At 46.0% G+C, this 23,616-nt stretch overlaps 1 protein-coding gene across 1 annotated transcript in view; it reads right to left on the reverse strand.

Moving 5' to 3' along the window:
• Positions 1-6,269: 6,269 nt before the first annotated feature.
• The window catches only part of LOC108937540 (POU domain, class 6, transcription factor 2-like), a 71,192-nt gene continuing 53,845 nt past the window's right edge, over positions 6,270-23,616 (reverse strand). The window contains exons 5-9 of the mRNA XM_029253680.1: positions 22,292-22,429; positions 16,891-17,094; positions 12,392-12,566; positions 11,023-11,191; positions 6,270-6,968 (exon numbers count right to left, since the gene is read on the reverse strand). Of these exons, the coding sequence (XP_029109513.1) occupies positions 6,452-6,968; positions 11,023-11,191; positions 12,392-12,566; positions 16,891-17,094; positions 22,292-22,429 (1,203 nt within the window). The 3' untranslated portion in view covers positions 6,270-6,451. The remainder of the gene's footprint in view (positions 6,969-11,022; positions 11,192-12,391; positions 12,567-16,890; positions 17,095-22,291; positions 22,430-23,616) is intronic.

The following is a 23,616-nucleotide window of genomic DNA, read 5'->3' on the forward strand; positions in this document are numbered from 1 at the left end:
TCTTGTTGTACAAGTTCGGTTTAATAGCGAGAAATGATCTGTCATTAGACGCCGCAAACTCGTGGCCTCAGACTGAGAAACCATGTGGAGACACACGTTACGGGGATTTTTTCCTTCAGGAAAACAACTCAAACTCAAGTAAACCCGCGACTCCGGCTAAGTTTTACTACGTAAAGAACCTGGTTTTTTGACGCGCTCCCATAATGCCGCAGTATGAAAATAATCCAAATAAATACAGATATTATTGTTCCTCTCGTTGACTGTGTATTGCTGTGATTTGCACTTGCTAAATAAAGCAGTGCCCAGGAAAGGAGAGGATGTAAGAGAAGGGCAGCGTTGTTAATAACTGGTGCAGGACGCGCGCAGGACTGGACATACGGTCTCCTGGGACGAAGTGGAGTCGGCAGGGGGTCGCTTATGTCTCCGTCCATCGCTGTGCTGCTCTGGATGTGGACCGTGTGTCAACAGAAAGAGCCGAGCACTGGAATGGGGGAGGGGGGCAAATCAGGGGCTTTTCCCACAAGAGAGAACGGGGAGAGAATGTTCCCTACCATCAGGATGCTGTTGACATCTCCAGTGACCCCCCCGACCCACTTACTCAAATATATTTCTTGACAGGAGTAGAGAGGTTAACTACATTTAAACTTGTTTGCGGACTCAAGTTATGGACTTTTGAAGATACGAACATTTTAATTTAAATGTAGCGTAATTTTAATAAATTAAGTTTTAATTGCATTTTCTTCTTTCATTTTTTTTCTCTAAAACTTTTGTTCGTAGCGGAGCGGATACAACCTGTATTTATGCGCCAAGATGATCCATGGCAGTAAAGAGCACCAAAGCGGAGTAGTGGCGTGGGACCCCGAGGGAGACGCGCACACGGTCCACGGTCACCAATTCGCTCGAAACGCATTTCTTTGCAATGTGGGAGAAAAGCGGCGCGAGGGAGCGCCTTAGTTCAACCCGCTTCCGCAGTGTTTACAGCTCATGTCTGGTGTTCCTGAGTGTTGAAGATCAATAACAAAACAAAAAGTGTGTTGCATGTTCCTGGGATAAACTGATCAATAATTAAGTAAGTTAAAATGTAGCTCAAAGTTTAAAAACAAAAATTTGTTTTTATTTATTAAAGCTAAATCTGAGGTTTTTATATACCCTAAATCATAACCCATAAATACTCAGAGGGATGTCTGTATTATTATGCTTTTATCGATGGTGACTCCTCAGCCAATCAAAATAACGTTGGACTTATGAACAAATCAAAGTACAAACAGACCCCCCCTCCCCCCTACTTGTTTTTGTGATGCATGGAGTCAGTAGGCCTATATATATGAAAAATAAGTGGGTTGATTGTCCCCCAGAGGGGGTTGCAATGGCACAGTGGGTTGGACCGGGTCCTGCTCTCTGGTGGGTCTGGGGTTCGAGTCCCGCTTGGGGTGCCTTGCAACAAACTGACATCCCGTCCTGGGTGCGAACCCTCCCCCTCCAGCCCTTCGCCCTGTGTTGCCAGGTTAGGCTCCGGCTCCCCGTGACCCCATATGGGACAAGCAGATGATGATGGTGTGTGTGTGTGTGTGTGTGTGTGTGTGTGATTGCTCACCCCCCGCCACGATGAGCGTTGCTTTTAAATCGGACGCCCATATTGTCAGGATTGTGCTGCTTACCTGTGGAGGCGCCGAGACCGACACAAAAGACACCGACGCAAAAGGGCTGAGCATGGCTGTCATGTCAAACAATTTAATATTTATGTTACAAATGAAAGTGACAGATCGGGAATCTGTAGAGAAATACACAAAGTGCCGCACCATTGACCAGACAGATATTGCTCTAGAGATTTGGGTACAGTTCTCGATGAATTTAAAGCAATCAGTGGACGTTATTAAGCTCACTTGTCTCTTTCGATTCCAAAAGACTGGCGCGTTTCTCGGGAAAACGATGCGAACTCAGATCACAGAGCCATCTCCAGGTGACTTGACATTAAACAGTGGACATCTCATAGCATGGAGGAGCGCAAACCGAAAAGGAACAGAAAAGGGAAAAAAAAAAAAGCAGCACATTGTTCAATTAGTGTGTAAAAACCTGGCAACAATTTCACAAAGGGATATTTGAATTATATACACAACCGCGCACCTTGGTTCAAAAACACGCCCCGAAATGCCAAGTAAACGCTGCTCACCAACAGAAAGATCCCATTCTTATTCTCTCTCAAAATTCTAGACAAGGTATATGAATGGCGTTGTCCACTGGGTAGGAATACAGTGCTGAGGTAAATCAGTCAATATCTATTAGTCTGTTCATAAATTACTTTTAAATAGCAGTTTAATATTGCAAGATTGTCAGCGACATTAAGCCATCATTTCTGTACAATGTGCATATACCTACAATACATTGAGCTTTGGTCCAGCATTGATAATACGAGCAAAGGCATCGCAATTCGTTCTTATTTTGGTTATAGCTTTATTACTGAGCCCCTCAGCTTGTCGACAATATATTTTCTACCAGGTTCTTTTTTTTTTTTGGTTTTATTGAGAGGTGAAGACACAAGACAGAGAGAGAAAGAGAGATAGAGATTGCTGACAAACCGTTTCCGAAATAGCAATTAAAATCTGTAAATGCGAAGACTAAAGGAAATTGTTGCCTTCGCAAAACTGGCGGCAAACTAGCCAGTTCGCCCTAGTAAATCAGGGCTTCGCCTTTCGCTCGCGCTTCGGAAATGAGAAAGACGGGACTTCTACCGTAATTCGGCCGACTCTGCGGGAAGCCGAGACGTTCCCTCGCACGGCCTCCTCGGGCCTTCGAAATTCTCATCTCAATTTGAAACCAAAGGAAAGTGGTGAAAACAATACGGTAAACCTCATATTTCAATACCCTCCTGAACGCAGCATCCCAGCACTATAAAATATCAATACGCGATGCAATCCCAGACTGACGCAATATCAAGCTAAATTATTTTACTGCTGTACGTCCTTGTGACAAAAGTAAGCGAGGATCAGTTTGTGGTGAAGGAATTCAATCCAGGTAGTTCTCACACACACACATTTTCGGAACGGCTTGTCCCATACGGGGTCGCGGGGAACCGGAGCCTACCCGGTAACACAGGGCGCAAGGCCGGAGGGGGAGGGGACACACCCAGGATGGGACGCCAGTCCATCGCAAGGCACCCCAGGCGGGACTCGAACCCCAGACCCACTGGAGAGCAGGACCTGGTCCAACCCACTGCGCCCCCCCCCCTCCCCCCCCCAGGTAGTTCAGTCATCACTTATTTTCTTCTAAAGATTTCCGTCTAGGTAGCTTGGTTAACGTAAAATATGACTTAAAATATGTCCCGGGCTGGTTCTCGGAGGCCAAAACCCAGAGGAACTAGTAAGTTCATCATCAAGTTAGTCGATTAGTGGGTTGGTTAGTCGGGATGCTATTAAACTCAGCACAGTGCCGATGAGGTGCTGTAGCCTAAAGCGGGGAAAGAAAAATCCGGAAAGGTCGCGAAAGGTTAACATAAGCGCTCCAATTTTAAAGCCAGACACGAAATGCGACACGAAGCGGGACAAGATGCACCGAACGGAGGGATGTGGTGAAATTAGCCTGAGCACCGCATTTTCACCGTCGTTTCACCGCATTTCCACCCGAATATGGATGATGAACGGCATGAAAAAAAAAACACATGCGCGTTGTTCAGAAATACGCAAACATACAAGTCCCTGCCTTGGTTATTTGGTATGACGGTAGAAAGGCGTGTCAAAGGGAATAAAAAAATGAAGAAAACGAAAAAAAGCAAAACACCACTAGAATAAAACCAATACAGTAAAATCCTCCCTGGAATTTGATGAGGAGGAAAAAAAAAAAAGAAAAAAAAAAAAAACCACGTCGGCCCATAGCGCTGCACGTCCTATTCGGCTCGCTAGCGTGTCGCCTGATCGATCCGTCTCTTTGACAGCTGTGGAAAAAGTGACTTTGAAAACACGGACGCAGAATTACACGGATAATCCACTCAAGTTTAACAGCATCTCAAAGCAAATGAACGACAGCGACCCCGTCGGATCTGGAATATTCCTTCGGTGCTGCTCTGCTGTACAGTGTTCCTAAGAGCTTGAACACACACACAACTTAAAGCCTAATAACACTGAAGCCGTTTAATCGTCTTTTCCTTTTTAAATCTAAACGGTAAATCGTGTCTCCGTTCCATTTGCTCGCTGTCTCGTGTTTCAGTTCCATTCCTGCTTCGACGCCATTACAGCAGACCTTCTGAAGCACTCGAACATTTGCGTGTCACAACCGTTCAGCATTTCCTCAGACTCTCGCATGTCCATCTGAATAAAACATCAGTGCTAAATGCATAATTGTAAAAAAAGAAAAAATTGAGAAAAAAAAAAGAGGAAAAAAACAGTTCCGGCTTACATACGCAAATGTTTAACTGGCTAGAAACGTCTCAGCATTTTTAAATGTCTGTAAAATTAAGCTAAATCCAGAAACACGCAACAAAACAAGACTTTTTAATACATTTTTTAAATTTTTTTTTTTGGCTGCCCTCTGCGCTGATGAAGGCTGGGTCACCGAAACCTTAATATAAATAAAAATCGGTTAGTTCCAGATCCTCTGCTTTCGCGCAGCTTCGTGAGTTTGAGAGAGACAACATTCCCGCTCGATTTCGCGTCGCGTCCCGCCTCGCGCCCGCGTCGCCTACGTTGTGTCACCGTAGGCCGGCGCCCCTTCGGCAAGATGTCGAGAAACTCAATGCAACAAACACAAGCTGTGAATGGGAGGGAATTCACGGGACATATTCTGTTTTTTTTTTCTTGTTTTTTGTTTTTTTTTTAAAGAAAGAACAATGTGTGAGACATAACACATAAAATATCACAAGACTTATATTCTTTACCAAGGCAATATTTGGAATTTATGTGACCTCTGTCTGCATGTATGGCCAAATACTGCACACGCGTGTACACATGGATAATCTCCAGAGCAGTAGTTCCACTTAGACACAGTGAGAAGGAAACATGAACCCACATATGCATCATATTTAAAATAAAAAAAAAAGAAGTAAAAAAACCAGTGGTGCTGTTTTTGGCTTAAGGGAACGTCCGGGGGGGGGGAGGGTTTGTTCTGGTCTGAGTTCGGTTCTTTGGCTGACACAGGAACGGCAGACTGACACAGAAGCGAGCGCCGCACGCCCGCCCGGCCCCTCGAACCACGCCATCCTCTGCTAAGCTCGTCCTGCGTGTAAATTCATTTTTAAAAAATAATAATAAATACCTGTACATCGTTTTTTTTTTTTTTCTTTTTTTTTTTTTTTTTTCTTCTCGTTACAAAGTCTTACAAAGCTAATAATTAACACACAGGCAAATAACTGAAAAGTCACCACTAAAAAAAAAAAAAAAAAAAAAGAAGAAAAAAAAAAAAAGAACAATACACAGTGCAGCACCTACAAGATTAGTTCGTACTCTGAGGTTGTGACCTTGACCGGAATAAATAATAAAGAAACGAAGCGCGTATGGACACAGTGCACCCCACTCATCCACCACGCGATGGACTGATTGCTTACAGTGGTCAGGATCTTTGGGACAAACTAATAGAAAACTGTACAAAATTCACCACTCATAAGAATCACCCCCCCCGCAACCCCCCTCGGGCGAAGAGGACTCTCCCAGAGGAGTGCACTGCATTTTTATATAAAAATGGGTACAAACACTAAACAAGAGATACAAGAGAAGTGAGACGTGAAAGGATAATTTCACAAGCGTCCGCCGACCGCGCGGAGGGCGGGGTGGTCATACATTGATTTGCTCTATCACTAGAAATGTAAAAATTTCGAAGACATATAGACACAAAAAAGTAGGTGTGTTATTGGGATCTGACACAGTAGTTCAGACTTTGGTTTGTAGTTAGTTTTTTGTTATTATTATTAATATTTTTTTTGTACAATATGTGATTTCTGTACTAAAATCCTGATAAAAGGCTTCTACAGACTCCAGGCTCCAGTCTGCCAGCTTCCCTCATAGCAAACTGTCTCCAAAAGAGGTTTACGAAAATTATTTTGCATACTTCCCCATTTTCACAGAAATAATATTTTTCTTTTTCGTTTTTTTTTTCTTTTTTCTTTTTTTTTTTTCTTTTTTTTTTGCTGATACATATTTTGGCTTTGCCTAAGTACTTTCAAAAGACTGGCTGTCACAAGCGAACCCCACCGCGTATGCATCTCTTATAGTTGTCATTGGTTTGTTCAAATGTCAAAACCAGAAAAAAAAAAAAAAAAACAAATAGTGAAAATATGTCCAGTGATGATCTTGACTGTCCTCAGAAAGCGAGATGCTTTCATCACGACGAGCATTTTGACAAGAACTCCAGGCCGGAGTTGTTCCATCGCGCGACGAGTCAGTGTTTTTTGGTCTTGTTGTAATTTTTTTTTTTTTTTTCCCTTTTTCAATTTACTATGTTTTTTTTTTTTTTTTCCAGGTTCTCTTTACGGCAGTTTTTCCGGAGAGTCCATTAGGGAGTCCGTGATGGAGTCCATCGGGATGCTGGGGCCGAGCTCGGGCTGCTTCAGCCGCTTAATCGTGTTCTTCAGCGCCTGCCTCTTGTTGCAGAACCAGACGCGCACCACCTCGCGGTCGTAGTTGAGCTTCTCCGCGATCTCGGTCATCTCCTGTCCGGACGGGTGCGTGTTCTTCTCAAAGTGGGTGTTCAAGATCTCCAGAGCCTGCGGCGTGAAAGAGGTCCTCCTCTTGCGCTTTTTGGACGGCTCGCTGCCGATAAAGTCGGTCAGGTTCTGCACTCCGGAGCGGTGCCGGGCTTCGGCCTCGGCCATCCAGCGCTCCAGAACGGGCTTAATCTTCTGGGCGCTTTTTGGGGTGATGTCCAACTTCTCGAACCTGGCAGGATATAAAAGGCCGGGGTTCAGTTTGGCTGACAGACTGCTAGCTATAGCGCTCTCCTGGGCTTCCTGTGGTAGGAAAAAGTGGCTTCTCAGGATGGTGTGTCTGGGGAGAATCGAGAGAGAAGAGTCTTACTAGAGCGCCCCTCCGAGGCCAGGACGTCCCCCCCTGCCGCAGCCGCCTCGGGTGGCCGGCGGCAGGGCAGGAAGTCACCGCAAGCAAAAGCGCACATCAATACAGAGTCCCCAGAGTCCCGACAACTCGGGAACTCGGGTTCCGCTGTTGACATCAACCAACAAGACATAATCATTGTATCAAATCCTGTGTCTATCAGTCTCTCACACACACACACACACACACACACACACACACGTACACACGGCGTGCACACACACTCTGCCGGAATAAAACCCATCGAGGGTCGCATTTACCCTGCTACTGTGTAAATCCATCATTTACACTAGACAGTTTATATGCAAGGATGCCTCTCCATAGACAGGAAGAGGGAACTTAAATATTTATCTCAAATTCACTTTTTGAAATATTTATTCCTTTACAGTACGTAGCACAGTAGCTTTCTTATTGTAAAATGCCACAAAGGGCAGCATTTTTTTTTTTTTTTTGAACAAATATAATACAAAAATGAAAGAAAAAAAAGAAACTGAAACAGAAACAAAATCAGGTACTTATACAGATACTGAATTAATTATGTATAATCAGAAATGCGGTAATGTTTCACAGTGCGGCACAAAAAACATCTAATACAGAGAGCCACTCGGGTCAAAATAAATAGAGGAAAGACAAAACATTATCAAAAACGACAAGCACTCAACTTAAAATAACATTTGAGCTTGATTTTATGTGATTTAATGCCCATGCAATGCAGACAAGCATGGTCGCAAATGTTCAAACGCGAAATACATTTAATATGATTTATTTACAGTAGTAACCTGAATAATTTACTCAGATGCACAATTTAATATATTTTAAAACTGTTCTGTGTACCTGAATAGACTTGACTGTCATTAAATGTTTAATGTGAATACATTTCCAGCATTTCCAGCTCAGGTTTAATGGAGGTTATGAAGGCTCGCAGCAATATGCTGTAATTTGTTCATCCGGTAGCTTTCTCAGAATGGCAGACTGTTAAACTTTAAAACCGGCACTCAGAAATGCTGATTTTACGGAAAGCAAATAAGGAATATGAAAATAACCGGGAACGAAAGCTGTAACACAACACAATAAACGGCCTTCGAAGTTCATTTAAAAATCCATACAACGTGGCGTTAATATTCAAGTTAATTCAATACATAATGTCCAACACCGCTGGGGTGTAAGAGTTCGTAAGAGAATTTTGACAAATCCAGTACAGGGGACCTGAGCATAGATCATAAATTAGAAAAAATAATATTTAGTTGATGACTCTACTTGACATTGCCAAGGAATCAATTTGAAAATTACTTTCAATTATTGTTATATTTTCCCCAGGGCAGATGTGGTTTGTCTGTTTGATTTAGGGTAAATGGCAGCCTTTACCCTGGTAAAGCTCTTGTTTCTGGGATTTTGCACACAAGTGGTTCTCCTATATGAATGACTATCGCAGAGGTCAAACCCTCCAAAAAAAAGAAGGTTTAGTAGATGTTTCGTGGAGGGCATTAGATGACTTTGGCGCATTAATTAAGTCGAACATCGCTTTAAATCGCTTTATATTCTCCCCGGGTTCGACGTGGTTGAACTGGTTTAGTGTAAATTCCAGTTCTTATCATGGTAAGGCCATTATTTCCAGGATTCATTCAACTGCCTTTCTTTTCCAACTGACCTTTGCGGAGGTCGTACGCTACAAAAATATTTAGCTGACGACGCAAAGTGACATCACCAACACATCAAGTTGAACACCTCGTTAATAATGATTTTTGTTAGATTTTCCCCGGGTTAGATGTGGTTTAACTGTGTGATTTAGGGTAAAGGCTGGTATTTTTCATGGCTAAGGCCCAGTATCTCAGTGTGTCCACATCCCAGGCGACTTCCGCCTTCCCCGTGGGATTCGCTGGGCCGTCCAAAGGGTGTGTGTCATGTCCGACTGATGAGTGTTTAGCTCGCACATTCAGCCACGAAGCCTCTGGCTGCACGCGGAGAACTGCGGGAGAGACACTTTGTTCCGAGAGGTGGGAATGAGGTGGGAGTGGGGGGTGTGAGCGGGGGGTGTGAACACGTTCGCGGAGCTCGCTCTGCCGGGACCCCTGTGCCTCTTTACCTGCAACCCGTTTAAAAGAGCGCGGTGGCGCCGCCCTGCTGGAAACGCGCAGGTAAATTTAAGGAGCAATAAGCAAGGAGACAGTAGCTACTTTTCACGGTTCGAACGCAGCGAACCAAGCGAGTCCGGGGGCAACTCGGAGAGAGCGAGGAGTGACGACCCCTGAATAGCCCAGGGTGGAGGAAATAGAATAAATGTATTTCTTAAACCTCTAAACATACGCACGGAGCGGTCATGCGGACGGAGTTCATTTGTAGCTGCTTATCCCTCGGAACGCATGGCGGGCGACGGCTCTCGGCGGCCGGCGAGCGTTTTTGGAGGGAAACGGTGCCTTATTAAAGCGCGCGTGCAAAACTAGGCTTCTTCGGCCTGACGCAGCACGGCGCAGACAAAATGGATCTCATAAAATATATATGGCTGAATATTACACAGAGCGGTGCTGCTTAATTTGTCACATAAACTATGCAAGGGAGATTCTCAGGAAAGGGGCTCCTCTTTGGCGTAAAATATAAATCATGGATTTGGGATATGCATGTTTTAGTGCGAATAAAAGGTGTAATTTTCTGCTGTTTAAACACGACAAGAAACGGAATCCATCTCCGACGCTATTTCCAGTTTCGGCCGGTTTGCAAACCGTCGGAGGACGACTTCCACGTAAAACCCACGGCACCGGCGGATGGCGCTGAACCAGCCATATCCTACAACGGGCCCGAACCTCAATACACCATTATTCCCGCAAGCCGTGTTAAACAAAGGAAAACCACGTTTTACTGGGAACCTTTTCAATGCGCATTCATTTTACAAATCCCAAATTATATATTTGAATTTTGAGAGATGTTGAATATTTAACGTGTGGTTTTAGGAGCCGTGTTCTAATTCCACTCTATTTCTGGAGAGCGTAATAACAGGCAGCTCCTTCAAGCAGCTTAACACCGTTTCCACCCATAGATGTTATCCGATGAAATTTTTAAAAGCGTATGGCGGCGCTGTCACATAAACAGGGCAGGTCGTCTTGTGATTTTTAAAATTGCATTGAAATTAAAAAATAAAGAGAAAGTCCTCGTAAGTGCTGATAGCTGCTGCAGACTTCAGATAATGTCAGTAACCAAAAAGTCCATGGCAACAAAGCGAGTTAAGTAGATTTTATTTATTTTTTCTCTTTGTGAATCATTCCAGTGACTTAAATGGCGGTAACGTGAAGCAATTAATGCGAATGTATTAATCATCAAGATCCAGTTTACAAAAAAGCCTTGGAAATGAAAATGAGTATGAAATTCATATGACACTTAATGAATATTGTACTTTTTAGTGCTGAAAATGCAACCAGAGATTTTTTTTTTATTCCAGTATTTTCTATTTTGGTTCTTTGTTTAAATTAAAAATTTATTGATTGACAGACGTTTTGTCGTAATAAGTGTTGCATGATGCAAGATTAAGTCAATCAGCACACGCTTAGGTGACGTACCTGAATATTTAATTAAATGTAACACGGTCCACTTTACGGGAATACTTAAGCCATTATGCTGTAAAATATCATTACTATTTAATGACTTTCCCCGTCAGCATATTTAGTGAAATGCAGCAAAACGGCAGAGTGTCGGTAATTTTTTTCCTCTGGATGCTAAATTGTGAATGTTTAAATTTCTGTGTTTAAGAAATTACTTAAGAAACGTGTTTGAAATTTTATTTCAGGAGACAGCAGTGGGAAAAAAAACCATATTGCCCTAATTGATTAGTAGATTCAAAGTTATTGCTTAGATTTAATCTTATGCTGGATTTTTAGTGTCATAATGATATTAAATGGAAAAAAAAAAGCACAATGAACACACACGAGCCAATGAAAACCTGCTGCCACACCCATGCCCACGTAACGCGGTAAATCAGGGTGCTGTTGCGCTTCCTCACCTGCAGATGGCGGACTGGCTGTAGGCGGGGCCCTCGGCGGCGCTGAGCGCCTGGCCCACCTGAGTTTGCGTGAGGCCCAGGGACAGGCGGCGGATCTTGAAGGCTCTGGCGAACTCGCGGATCTCCTCCAGGCTGACCCCGTCCACCTCTCCCGGGGCTGTTTGGGGGTCTGCCGGGGGGAGGGGGGTTCGACAGTATGTTGAAACCACCTGGCCTCACCGCAGCACCTCTCACCGTGTCCTGCCCGCACTGACACCCTCCTGCCATCACTGGGCTGCTTTCGATGACTTTGCATTCAGCCACGTTGCCGCCAGGACGCCAAATGACCGTATGAAGTTAACAGTTAAAAAAAGTCTTTAATATAAATTATTCATACTGAATTTATTACTGCTGGCATCCATCACGCATATATAAAAGAAAATGCACAGGCAGGTGACTCATCACCTATTAGAGGCACCTTGTACCTGTGAGCCCCCCTTTACTGTCCAGCCCAGGAACTATAAACTTAAACACTCTTAATAATAACCGAAACTACAGTTACTAGGATAATATTTTTCTTATGGCCAACAATTAAGCATAGAAACTTTATATAACCTTACAGACATGGCCACTGGGATAAAGACACAATTTTGAGTGCATGGCATTATCAACCAATAATATTTAATGTCAGTCTTATCAAAGTAAGTATATTACTTCAGATGCAATAACTCAGTCGTTTCAGTGCATTTACAAGGACCAGGATCGTGAGCATTTTTTATTTAACGTCACTAAAAGTAAGAATATTGCTTCAAATGTAAGTCATCATTTGTTTCGGTATATTTATAAGGAGCAACTTTGTCAGCTATTATTTAATGTCAGTATTATTAAAATAAGCATATTAATTTAAATGTTATCACTCATTTGTGTCAATGCAGTCATGAGAAAAAAACATAATCATCTTATGTATTTAATGTGTCACCTAAATACTAGGTAATTTGCTTTGGGGGAAAGTGTCCGGCAAAGAAATAAATGCAAATCGTTAAATTAATGTAATATCTGTCGCTCATTCGTTTCAATACTTTAATAAGGAGAAAAATGTCCAGTTATGGAAACATTTCCTTGTTATTTAATATCCGTCTTATAAAAAAATAGGTGCATTACTTTAAATGCAATAACTCAATTGTTTCAATACATTTTAAGGAGCAACATTATCAGCTGATATTATGCAATGCCAGTAATTATATTACTTCAAATGCAATCATTCATCTCTTTCCAATATATTTAAAAGCAGTCCACTTGTTCTCTTTAGTTCCGTTTTCTCTTTCCGGAGGTCAAATAAAATTCCAGTTCGCACGTGAACCGGGTGGAAGGAGTCGGTTCGACCGCTCACCTCTGACCAGCTGGCCCACGCTGAGAGCAGAGCAGGAGGAGGAGTTTGAGGAGGTGGACGAGGAGCACGCCTGGCCCATGGGACTCTGGGAAAAAGAGGCGCTCCCGCGGGGCAGGTGGAGGAGGCCAGCCTGGGGGGGCGTGGGGCCCGCCTGCCCCTGAGACACCTGAGACAGCTGTGGACCGAAGGAAGAGGTTGTAAAGCCAGATATGTCACACCCTCATTGTGCTCACATCCCAGAATTCCTCACTCCTCATGATGCCCCTTTAAGAATGAATATTATTATCTTACAATATAATATTCTTTATGATAATATTATATCATATTGTTAGAAAGTCTGGGTGATGGTATGAATATAACACACCTTTGGGATCAAGAAGTTAAAAGCTATCCAAATAACATATCTTCTTAACTGATACCTCTGTCCAAGGTGATTTACAATGTTACTTTTGTTCACTTGGGGATATATTACGATTTACACATTTATACAGCCGGCTTATTTTTCATATTTCTCTATCAGTTCAGGTTTAGTACCTTGATTGTGGGCCCTACAGCAGGAGCAGGATTTCAACCAAGGGGCTTCATATAAGAAGGCAATAGCTCTACCCATCGCAGCACTTGTTTAGCCATAAAGTCCAGTTGTGTTATATCACCATCATCCCTTTTTTTTATGTAACATCTTACGCACAGATTAATGAAGCATCTTTTCATTACGACACCTAGAGTGCAAACATGTTGCAGCACCGACTCCTAAGAAGCAACAACATTTTACAAAGTTGCGAGATAATGAATCAATCATTTCCATTGCTGATTAATTGATTGATTGATTGATTAATTCATTAATTGTGTGAAATATACAGTACGTGTGACCCGGGAGTGGAACCTGCACTCGACCCCCTCGCTATCGCGGCTCCCAAGGACAGACATCGGCTCGCCTTGGGGGAGAGACGTTGTTTTGTCACACGTGGTTTGGCCGCACGCATGATCACGCACAAGCCACCGTTTTGGCGGACGCAAATGTGTGTGAGCTGCTGGACCAGAAAACAAGTGGGCAGCTGAAAGACAGTAAATTACATGCTTGGACACGATGCCAACATCTCTGTAGCACCGTGTGGACGTAGCTCATGGGCCTGTCTTGAAATGGCCAGAGTCTTGCCCCTTAGACATTCATCACACACTTTTGCTCCTTCCTCTGGCTTTTTCCGCTTCCACCGGAACGACCGCGCTAAAGAATTCAGGTGCAGAGTCCCACCTAAAACTCAGGTTGAAATTAAAGGGTTGAACGAGCGGCAGGTAGAATAGTGAATAGGGCTGCAGCCGTGAAACGTCCCCCCTCTGAATCCATCTTCCTGATCAAGGAACTCACCCTGAATTAATACAGTAAGAAGACCCTGCGGTATAAATGGATAAATCACTGCAAAGTTGATTATCTAACACTGTGAGTCACCTTGAAGGCATCGGCTGCACAAAGAGTAATAATAATGAACTTTCCCACTAACTGCACCACGCGCAAGTTTTTCTCCATCCATATCATAAACAATCAACAGTGTGCGTAAAAGTAAGCTGCCCCCCCCCCCCACACAAGCGAGTTTGATATTTATTCGTTTGTTTGTTTATTTATTTATTGCTGATGGTGTGTGCATCTGCGACTGATAGGCTGTGTCAGTAGCTTTGCTCACGTTGTCAGGACCTTGACGCGTTTGAAGATCCGTCAGGCTTCGCGGGGAATACTGCTGACAGCCACACGCCTGGAACGGCAACGGCAGCAACGCGAAGCGAACGAGACAACGAGAACCGTAGTGAAACCACAATATTTGTTATGTAAATTTGTAATCTCTCCTGCTCAATATATGGCCTTGTGTTAACATATCTCCCCTTTACGTACTGAGATGCACAGTTCTCCGTGGGGGGGCTTTCAAAAGCACGTCTTGCTATTCAACAGTCAGTCTTGCATGCGACGCTGATTTGAATGTGACATCGCAATCTGATTTACATCGGAGGCCACAGGTCTCTTAGCTGTTAATTCACTATACGCTCTTCTGTTCCTGTGCGCCACCAACAACGTGCCCAGAAATTGATTCAGTTTTTTCACTATTTTATTGCTTATTTCCACGAAACGCCTCCTCCGTTCCACAAAGCACAAGCGCAGGCATCTCGCTTTGCTTCCAGGGAGCTATGAAAAATGGGCTCATCTGCAAGAGAGTTTAATCGAATTTCTTTCAAAGCACGCATTCATCAGTCCTTGAGAAGTTCGCTAATGTTCAAAATCTCATGATGCTTTCTGAATGTGCTCACAGTGCCAGTCTACAGGCTCCAAAACCTTGAGTGACGTTCACCTGTAGCTCTCGCAACAGTTCACATTTACATGTAGCAGACACTTTTCTCCAAAGTGACTTCCAATGAACTCTATGTAGTTATCAGCCCACACACCTTATTCAGCAAGGTGACTTACACTGCTAGATACACTAGCTACACTTGGTCACTCATCCATACATCAGTGGAACACACACACACACTCTCTCTGTCAATCACAGACTATGGGGGAACCTGAACAGCATGTCTCTGGAGTGTGGGAGGAAACCAGAGCACCCAGAGCAAACCCACACAGACACGAGGAGAACATGCAAACTCCACACAGGCTGAGTGGGGATCGAATCCATGCTCTCTTGCACCACCCAAGTGCTGTGGGACGGCAGCGCTTCTCACTGTGCCACCGTGCCGCTCGTTTAATTTATTTAGTCATTTAAGTCATTGCCATATCATCAGTAGAGCCAAGTAATTAGTTGTTAAATTAACTGAGTTGATTGTTCTGTGTTTTTCTCCTATTCTGGGGGACAGTGTGGAGGAACAGCAGTCAGCCCAGGTTATGATGGTGTTTTGAGCGCGAGGCGTTCAATTTGTGTGGTCAACACACCCAGACAATCATCGGACGTGGACGTGCAGGGACCGCAGCCTCTTCCCTCACAGAAACCATTACGGTGGGGCTGGAAGCTTCATCTCGCAGAGAGTCGGCAGGGCTAACTACAAGCCCCAATTTTTTTCCATTTAGTCCACTCCAACCCCTCTAAAGGGGTATGTCTTGAAAGTGGTTTTGCGCTTTTCGGGAGTGCCGCTGTATCGAAGTGAAGACAGAGGGGAGGAATGAAGAAGGGTTTCGGGCTGGAGGACTATTATTAAAAGGCGTTTTCTCTCCGCTCTGCAGAGGGGCTCATTGGGGGGAGAAGAAGCATTTTCACTGTTACTTAGCGAAGGGAGAGCTGCGCAGGACACAGTGCAACTTATACCCGGCATCAGAGAGCCGAAATGACAGAGTGCCGCGGGGAGAAAACATCTGATTCCTTTTGTCTGACATGTTTTTGTAATTTCATTCTAGTTGGCGTTCCAGCTAAATGGCACACATTAAAAAAAATAACAGGAAAGTGCTTTCTAAAGGGTTTCGATGTTACGTGCATTACGCAAGTCAGAGTTTCGAAGAGTCGGCTAAGGAGTGTACAAGTAGCGTGCCGGATGAGGTTTATTTAATACTGTTAGCTTGTAGGGGGGTGTGGTGGTGCAGCGGTGCAGCAGGTCGGATCGGGTCCTGCTCTCTGGTAGGTCTGGGGTTCGAGTCCCGCTTGGGGTGCCTTGCGGGAATACGGAATTTCGATAATCCCTGTGTGTATAGAGCACTAGTAACCCTATGCACCAAATAGTTGGACCAAAAAAAACATAAGTGCTCAAAAGAGCTGGAAAAAAAAAAAAAAAAAAAAAACCCACAATATTAGCGATTAATAATCAAGAATAATTCTGGCACTGTGGACAAAGAAAGTTTTTCATTTTTTCCAACTTTGGGCATTCCGAAAAGCATTTAAGTGTTGAAACTGAAAATTCGAGGGGTGTCGAGGGTCATTGATAATAGCGTTGGTTCCTCGTAGCACCATTTTCAAACAGGCCATCACACCGTGCGAACTGTCTGCACAGAATTTTGCAAAGTGTTTCACATTATGTAAAGTTTATTAGTTTAATGTACGATGATTTAAGTCATTCAGCATGAGACACAATTGTTTCCAAGATAAGTCGAGGGCATCAGTCGGGCTTATATAACCTTGTTCTAAGATTCCGCTTTCTCACTTGACAAAAGACGGTTTGCCGTTTCGGAAAAAAAAAAAAAAAAGTTTCAACAACTTCACGAAACCTTTATTTATTGAATTACCGAAGTACTTAAAACTCTCGCGGAAATAGCGGCCGAGATGAACGTCGCTTATTTGTTTATTGCCTTTTCTTCACGCTTTCCAAGGTTGTTTAAGCGGCACTTAATCCAACACTATTTATGCAAAGCAACCGCTTATTCAAAGTGTTCAAGGCCTGAAGTTACACGTTCTTTGAGAAGCAGCCCCATCAGCGCCACTTCACCTGCACACTCGACACCGCGCCTTCACCCCTGCGCGCGCGTGTTTGTGCGCGTCTGCGCAGAGCTGCGCGAGTCTGCACGCAGCCGTGTGCGCCCGGCGCAGGTGTACCTGCTGTCCGGGCTTCATCGGCGACAGCGTGATTCCCTGGGTGTTGATGACCGGCAGGATCTGGTTGCCGATGACGGTGGCGATGATCTGACCCTGGTTGTTGGTGAGGAGTTGAGGCATGATAGGTTGGACCGGCAGGCTCCCTTTGGCGGGCTGATTGGCGGGAGCGGCCGAGTTCGTCAGAGGGGGGATCGTCCCAATGATCTACAGCACGGAGACACAAGTGGGAAATAAGTGAGAGCGCCGAGACAACACACACATTGGTGACATTGACTGGGTTCTGCCGAACTGAACCCTCTTAAGGCCGACGAGACGGCAGTAAATGGCAGCGGACGACGTCCCTGCTTTAAAGGTCAGCGTGCGATATCAGCCTGTGGGATGGTGCAGACCACTGCTTTTATTACACGCGCCAACATTCTGGGGAGGGGTTGGGGTGGCAGCGGTCGTGTGATAATGCGGCAGCTGAGGCTTCTAATTCTCCCTCATTATTAATTCAGGCCTCGGGAGGGAGGCGTGGGAAGGGTCCCCAGGGTGTGGGGGTGCGTTATCAGCCCCATTCCTATTCGCTCTCCCCACCTCCTCCAGGCCTATCTGAGTAATTTTCCACCCCCTCCTCTGCTATCATCTGGACCTTGAGATGAGGGGGGGCACAAAAGAACCCTTACTCTCCTGCTCATCAGTGCCAGTGGCGCGAGTGGGCTGGGGGTGCGGTTTCATTCGGGAGGCGAGAGGATCGAGGATGCTGTCAGTGTGTCCGTTTCGGCTCAGTCGACCTCCCTGGCTACAAGCGATTGAACCCTGAAACTGTGAGTCACTTTAGACAAGGGGATGATATAACAATAATAATAATAACAATAATGAGCATCCATAGGTGCACAGACTCCATAGCCATATAACAAGTCACTGCACATGGCCTGATATTAGTCTCTGTCTGGAAAGTTAACTTCAAGGCCAGATTGTGACGACAACAAAACCATACAATAACACACTACGTGGATCTTAAAAAAAAAACTGCCCGGCATATTACCGCAACAAAAATCGCTTCCCGAAGCTGTCTTGTATCTGCAGCTCAAGGCATACGTGTCGGTTAAAGAAAGTGCTATTACACTGCATCTCTGCTAGGGGGCGCTGCATTTACAGGATGTACTGCGTTTGTCCCGGAGGCTGTTACATTACCGTGGTCTGACTCAATAAATCATAGAAATAAATAAATAAACAAACAAACAAACAGCATTTTAGAGCACCAATTACATTTTCTCCAGGGTTTAAGAAAATTAGTGTGGATATAATTTATCTGGTTTATCGCGAGTGGAAAAACACTGAAGGGAACCTCCGCGCAGCTACTAAAGAGTACAGCGCAGCACGGGAGGAAACAGCAGATGTATGTGAGTCAGGGTAAGAAAGGAAACCCCATACTAAGTGCCTTTTTTGCAGCACCCCATTACGGTGAAGCGGTAAGAAAGGGTCCGGGACGTCACGCAGGGAGCCGCTCGAAAAACACGGCTCCCCCTCCGAGAGGCCCTGCGACCGGAGACCTGTGTACATGGTGCTAAAATCAAGTGTTCCTCAAGCAGGTAAGATAAAGTTCGTAGTGTTACCCTTTGGCCTCCTCACTGCAACGTCGCGCTGAATCCCGAGGAGCGAAGTGCGGACAAAAGGAGAGAAAAGCGGAGACACCGAGCAGAGGTGTAATGACAGGTAAAAGCCTTTTCCATTAAACTTAACCTTCAAATCTGCGGAAGTGTGAAAAGGACTGCATCAAAACGCAGCAAACAGAATGTCACGCTCAAGGTCAGCAGAAAGTGGGGGTTGATGGGAAATGTCACCGTGGAATCCTCATGTTGTGGGGTCGCTGCCTGGCAATGAACCGGCTCGTACGCATCCGCCTGCACCCGCGCACCTCGGGTGCTGTGCTGCAATCACAGCTGATCATTCTGTCTTCAGCTACCTGTTCCTGCATCATCGTAATTGTCTCAGCTCTACAGATCTGTAACTATTCTAAAAGCGTACGAGGAAGCAGGCAGTAGAGTGGTTAGAACTGCCCCCTTTCTCTCATAGCACCCAGGTTTGAATCATATCTCCTGCTGTAGCATCCTTGATCAAGGTACTTACACCAAACTGCTGTAGTAGAAATTACCCAGCTGCATTAATGCATTAATAATTGTAAGTGGCTTTGGAGAACAGCATCAGTTATACGGATAAGTACGTCCCAACAAGACTGCTGTGGCTCTCCGCCTCTGGTCGCTTGCTGGTCTCGCGCGCAAGAGGACCGAGATTAGAAGTCCGAAGGTTGTCGGATCTGGCGCCGATGCGGTGGACTCATCTCCCTCTCTCACTCAGAACTCCTGAATCCCTCCCAGTGTTCAAGAAGACTCTTAAAACAGACTCTCTTTTTCAGACCCACTTGTCTTCGGATCTCCTACCTACTCAATACATTTACACTATTCCTCACAATTACCTTCGAATAGACGTGAGCTCCACGTGCCGCTACTCGTGTCATTTTACTGTTAATGTTGTACGTTTTACAAATGTTGCACCCTGTCAGTTCTACATTCTGCTACAACGTGCGATGTATGACACTGGCTGTACTTTAAGAATTCCTTCTTGTAAACGCAGTGTTCGGAACGAATGGGACGATGCTATGAAAAATCGTGATGGTGCCATGTACCACGCTCTGAGCTGAAGCAGGTGAGCGTTCGGCGGTACGGCTTCCCGGGGCCGCTGGCGCAGGGCCGTCCAGGAATGTTCCCAGGCTGTCGGCCCGTAACTCATCCCCACCACGGCTCATTTGCCTACGTTGCTTCACATCAGGCAGCAGATAATTTATCGCTCCTCTTTGAGGACCCCCCCCCCCCCCCCCCCCCCCCAGGCCCACGTAGCCCCCCTGCCAGCGCAGTCCTGCCACTTAGCATATTTTATTGCTCTCGCTGATGCTCCTGCCACCCGACGTCCGCTTTGCATGCCTGCACAGCTAACCGGTCGTTTCCACTCAATTATTCAACCCTGTGGCGCTGAGAGACCGCGGTGTCGCCGCGGTCGCAGAGAGGCAGGAAGTGCTCCGCACTCGTCTTGTCGCTCGTGCGTTCGCTCCTCTCTCGAACTTCCCCGTCTGCCTACCCCCCCCTCCCCCCCCGCCTGTCGTGTATTTATGTTACGGCGCTGATGATCTCCCACGGCCGGGGATGCCGGCATTGCTCATCTCTCTCCCGTGACCAGAACTCATTACGATTATGCTGGTTTTTGGGTCTCTACAGATGTCTCGGGCCTGGACAATCCGGGGTATTATCCACGGTCGGCAGGCAATCTTCTTGGCTAAATTTATTTCTATTTTTTTGTTCTTTGTGAGAGGACTGTGGAAAAATTCACAGGGGAGCAGAGAAGGGGCCCGCTTTCGTCAACTGCTGTTTTATTTCTTTAATAGACAAAAGCACAGCTAACACAAGTGCAGGATGATGGGAAAAAAACAGAGTTTTTAAGAACTTTCCAGAGAATAGCGGGTGCACTTTGAATGACTGTCCTTTCCTCCTTCCATCCACTGGTCACTTGGCGATCAGAGGTAGCCACGTCTGCTCCGGAAGCAAAGACTGCGCCCAGGTGTTGTGTCAGGAGGATGAGGCGGTTCAAAGACGGGGAGAGGAGAAGGGGTTTGGAGAGTTTGAGGAAGGATGCGGAATAAAGGTTTAAAGTGCCGGGATTTTCTACTGTGTATTGGGGCTCGGTTTTCTTTTCCTACACCGCAACGCTGATGGATCACCTCATCTTTGTGCTGCTTGAATAGCCGGACACCTCTCGCACCTTGAAGAAATTACGGAATGAGAACGGCTAAACCTGAGCACTAAGTGGACTCAAGTGGGAGAAGGAATCCTTCAGAACGTGTAAAAGGATGCACAAAAATGCGCAAAAGAGATCTAACTACCAGGAAATTGCTCGACTCCTTCTGGAAGTCAGTCCGGTACAACACATTTTGTACGTCACAAATCCTCTCCGTTGTCTACGCTGCTGCATTCCACGATTCCAAAGACGTCATATTCAAGCCGGACATGACATTGACTTGAACTTGTCACCTGAAGGGTTTCACGGTGGGCTTGTTGCACCTCTAGCAAGGCTCAGTCATGTAAGTACTGCAATGGTGGTATTTAAATGGCCAGTTGAGTTTATTCCTTGGATTTATGTGCTTTTCTCCTCTTCAAGAACCTTGGCGAAAAAATGACGGCCCCCCTACACAAAACCGAGAAGGTTCTGGCTGCAGGCTCCAACTGTCTCCATGACCCCATTGTGTCAAAGAGCGTCAGTTGGTGAGACGCAGTGAAGGCACGGAGGGGGCGTTCTGCAGCGTCCCGTTGAGTCCCGTCGCGTCCCGTCACGTCCATCTCCCCGTGCGGTGGACGCCTGGCGCCACGAGCCCCCCGAGGGTCCAAGGGATGCCTTGAGAACAGCCATGCACCGCTCAACGGGTATCCAAACCACCTTCACACCCAAATGCCAACACATGTGTACACGCTGGTGCAACACAGGCATCCGCATGCGCATGTGCAAACGCGCTGTGCAACCGCGCGCACGCTCTCGCTCTTCTTGGAACGGGGTCCTACACCTGCGCAAGGGCTACTGCAAAGTCTTCCTTTATTTCACGCCCTCCCATTTAAATGCGCAGCAGCACCACGCATCAAGAGGAGACACATGATGAATACAATCACGTGAAGAAGTTGACAGGTTTGGAAATGAAAAATGTACAGTCTTCACAGTAAGGGACACTGGCTCATCATTATTTACGTCATATAAAATATATATATACGTACACACATACACACGCAAACACACACAGACACACGTGCACACAAATATATAAATATAGCACTGTAGTGCTTTATAGCAATACATCTTCCAAGACAATGAGCTTGTGAAGCTATCTCCCCCACCGTTATGTGAAGCTTGTTACAGGAAAGCTACTCCCTTGATGGAAAGTGTGATGAGACAGGAGTTAAGGCAAACAGCACGGGGGCCGATGCTACGGCACCCATCGTCTGCCCAATCTTACTTTAATATGAGCCGGTGTACACCTGCGACGAGATGATTCATTAGACCGGGCGGCTTGCCGACACGTCTCATCACTCAAGCCTCTGGCCCACTGATGGAGCAATTGTACCACCAGCCTCCCCCCCCCCCCGTCACCCCACCCCCTTCCCGGTAAATATGGCATGGTCAGCGTTTCAGTCTGATGCCCAGATCGAGCTCATACTGTATATGCACCCTTGGATGGGCTATTGCATGCCAAACGGGGCAGCACCAGCGCAGTGCCCTCAAGCAGTGGGAAGACCTATCGGGACACAAGTAAAGGGCACTGGAATTATCTGGAAGTTTCCCGGACGATGCCGGAACTCTCCTGAAATTCTCGCAAACTTACCTGGCCTTGCGCGTTGGTGACCAGCTGTCCGCCGACTCCCTGCAGTCCGGAGAGGGTGGCAGCAAATGCCTGTGACCCAGCAAGGGAGCCCATGGCTGCTGCCGCCGCCGCCGCTGTCTGACCCCCGAGGGTGTTCATCTGGACGAGGAGAGGACCATGTTGAGACAGTGCTCCGGGTCTGCTGAGTACGACATCTCCGGTAACATGTTACTGGCTTCGTAGCCATTTATCTGCGCTAACGCACCTTTGAACCAGACCGTAATGTCTGGAGCTTCCAGCCAAGAGTGTAAAGTGATGAATAAGGCTGCCGCTGCTGTACAACCCAGAGCTAAACTTCCAGTGGGCGCCCTGTGAATCCGCCTTCCAGACCACGTATCAGTCATCCTCTCTGACACATGTCTATTTGTTTAAAAAATGAGTCGGGCTCAAACCGGCACCGGCAGCAGCCTTGGATGTTTTTTAAGATGTCACACGAAACGTCCAAGGCCTGTTGAACTGCAGACAGATATGTTCAGCACCTGGGGGGGGGGGGGGGGGGGTTAGCAGTGGCTAAGTGGCCCATTGTACTATGGGTATTCACCTTTGAAGGAGCAGACTTGCCGATTTTATTCACAAAGACTTCCACTTGTCATGGCCTCTGTTACAGCATCCAAGATGTTTTACCCAAAGGATGGCTTGGGGGGATCTGATGAAAAAGTGGCCTATGTACAACTTTAAGTGTCCCTGCACCGCCCCTCGAGGGTAATTCTGAACCCGGTTGGGTTCTGCAGGGGAGGTGGAGGTGTGTGGGGTGTGGGGGTGAGGGAATCCCTAAACAATGGCATGGATTCGCAGAGGCCATGCATCACCCTAACTGGTCCTGTCAGCCCGGCAGCCCTGCACGGAAAAAAGCTCCCCGTTCGGGCCGCTCCATCCGCGACTGGGGTACGGAGGGTTGAACACAAGGACACCGAGTCCCTGCAATTTCATGGAACAACCTCATCTGGGCTCAGAAATTAATGCGGTTCACTCACTCACTCCTGGAACTGTCCCGTCTTGTCAGCGATGGCATCAAATTACCGGCATAAATCAAGCTAACCACCTATCCGGGCCGAGAACTCGTCGCTGATTTGGTTGCGAGGCAAGAATGCAGAGGCCCATTACATGGTACAAGTGGATAACAGTGAAGACAGATTGAAAGAACATGAGTCTGTAACACTCGGACGAATGAAGGGGTAATGAATCCAAGGGCTTTGTGGACAGGTCTGCTCGGCTACTTGTACCTGCAACATTTGTAAGTAGGAAATAAGCCCATTCAAAGAAATACGTTGACAAAAGTCAGCGAT

This window comes from Scleropages formosus, chromosome 7 (genome assembly GCF_900964775.1).
Source record: "Scleropages formosus chromosome 7, fSclFor1.1, whole genome shotgun sequence".
Classification (NCBI taxonomy): Eukaryota; Metazoa; Chordata; class Actinopteri; order Osteoglossiformes; family Osteoglossidae; genus Scleropages; species Scleropages formosus.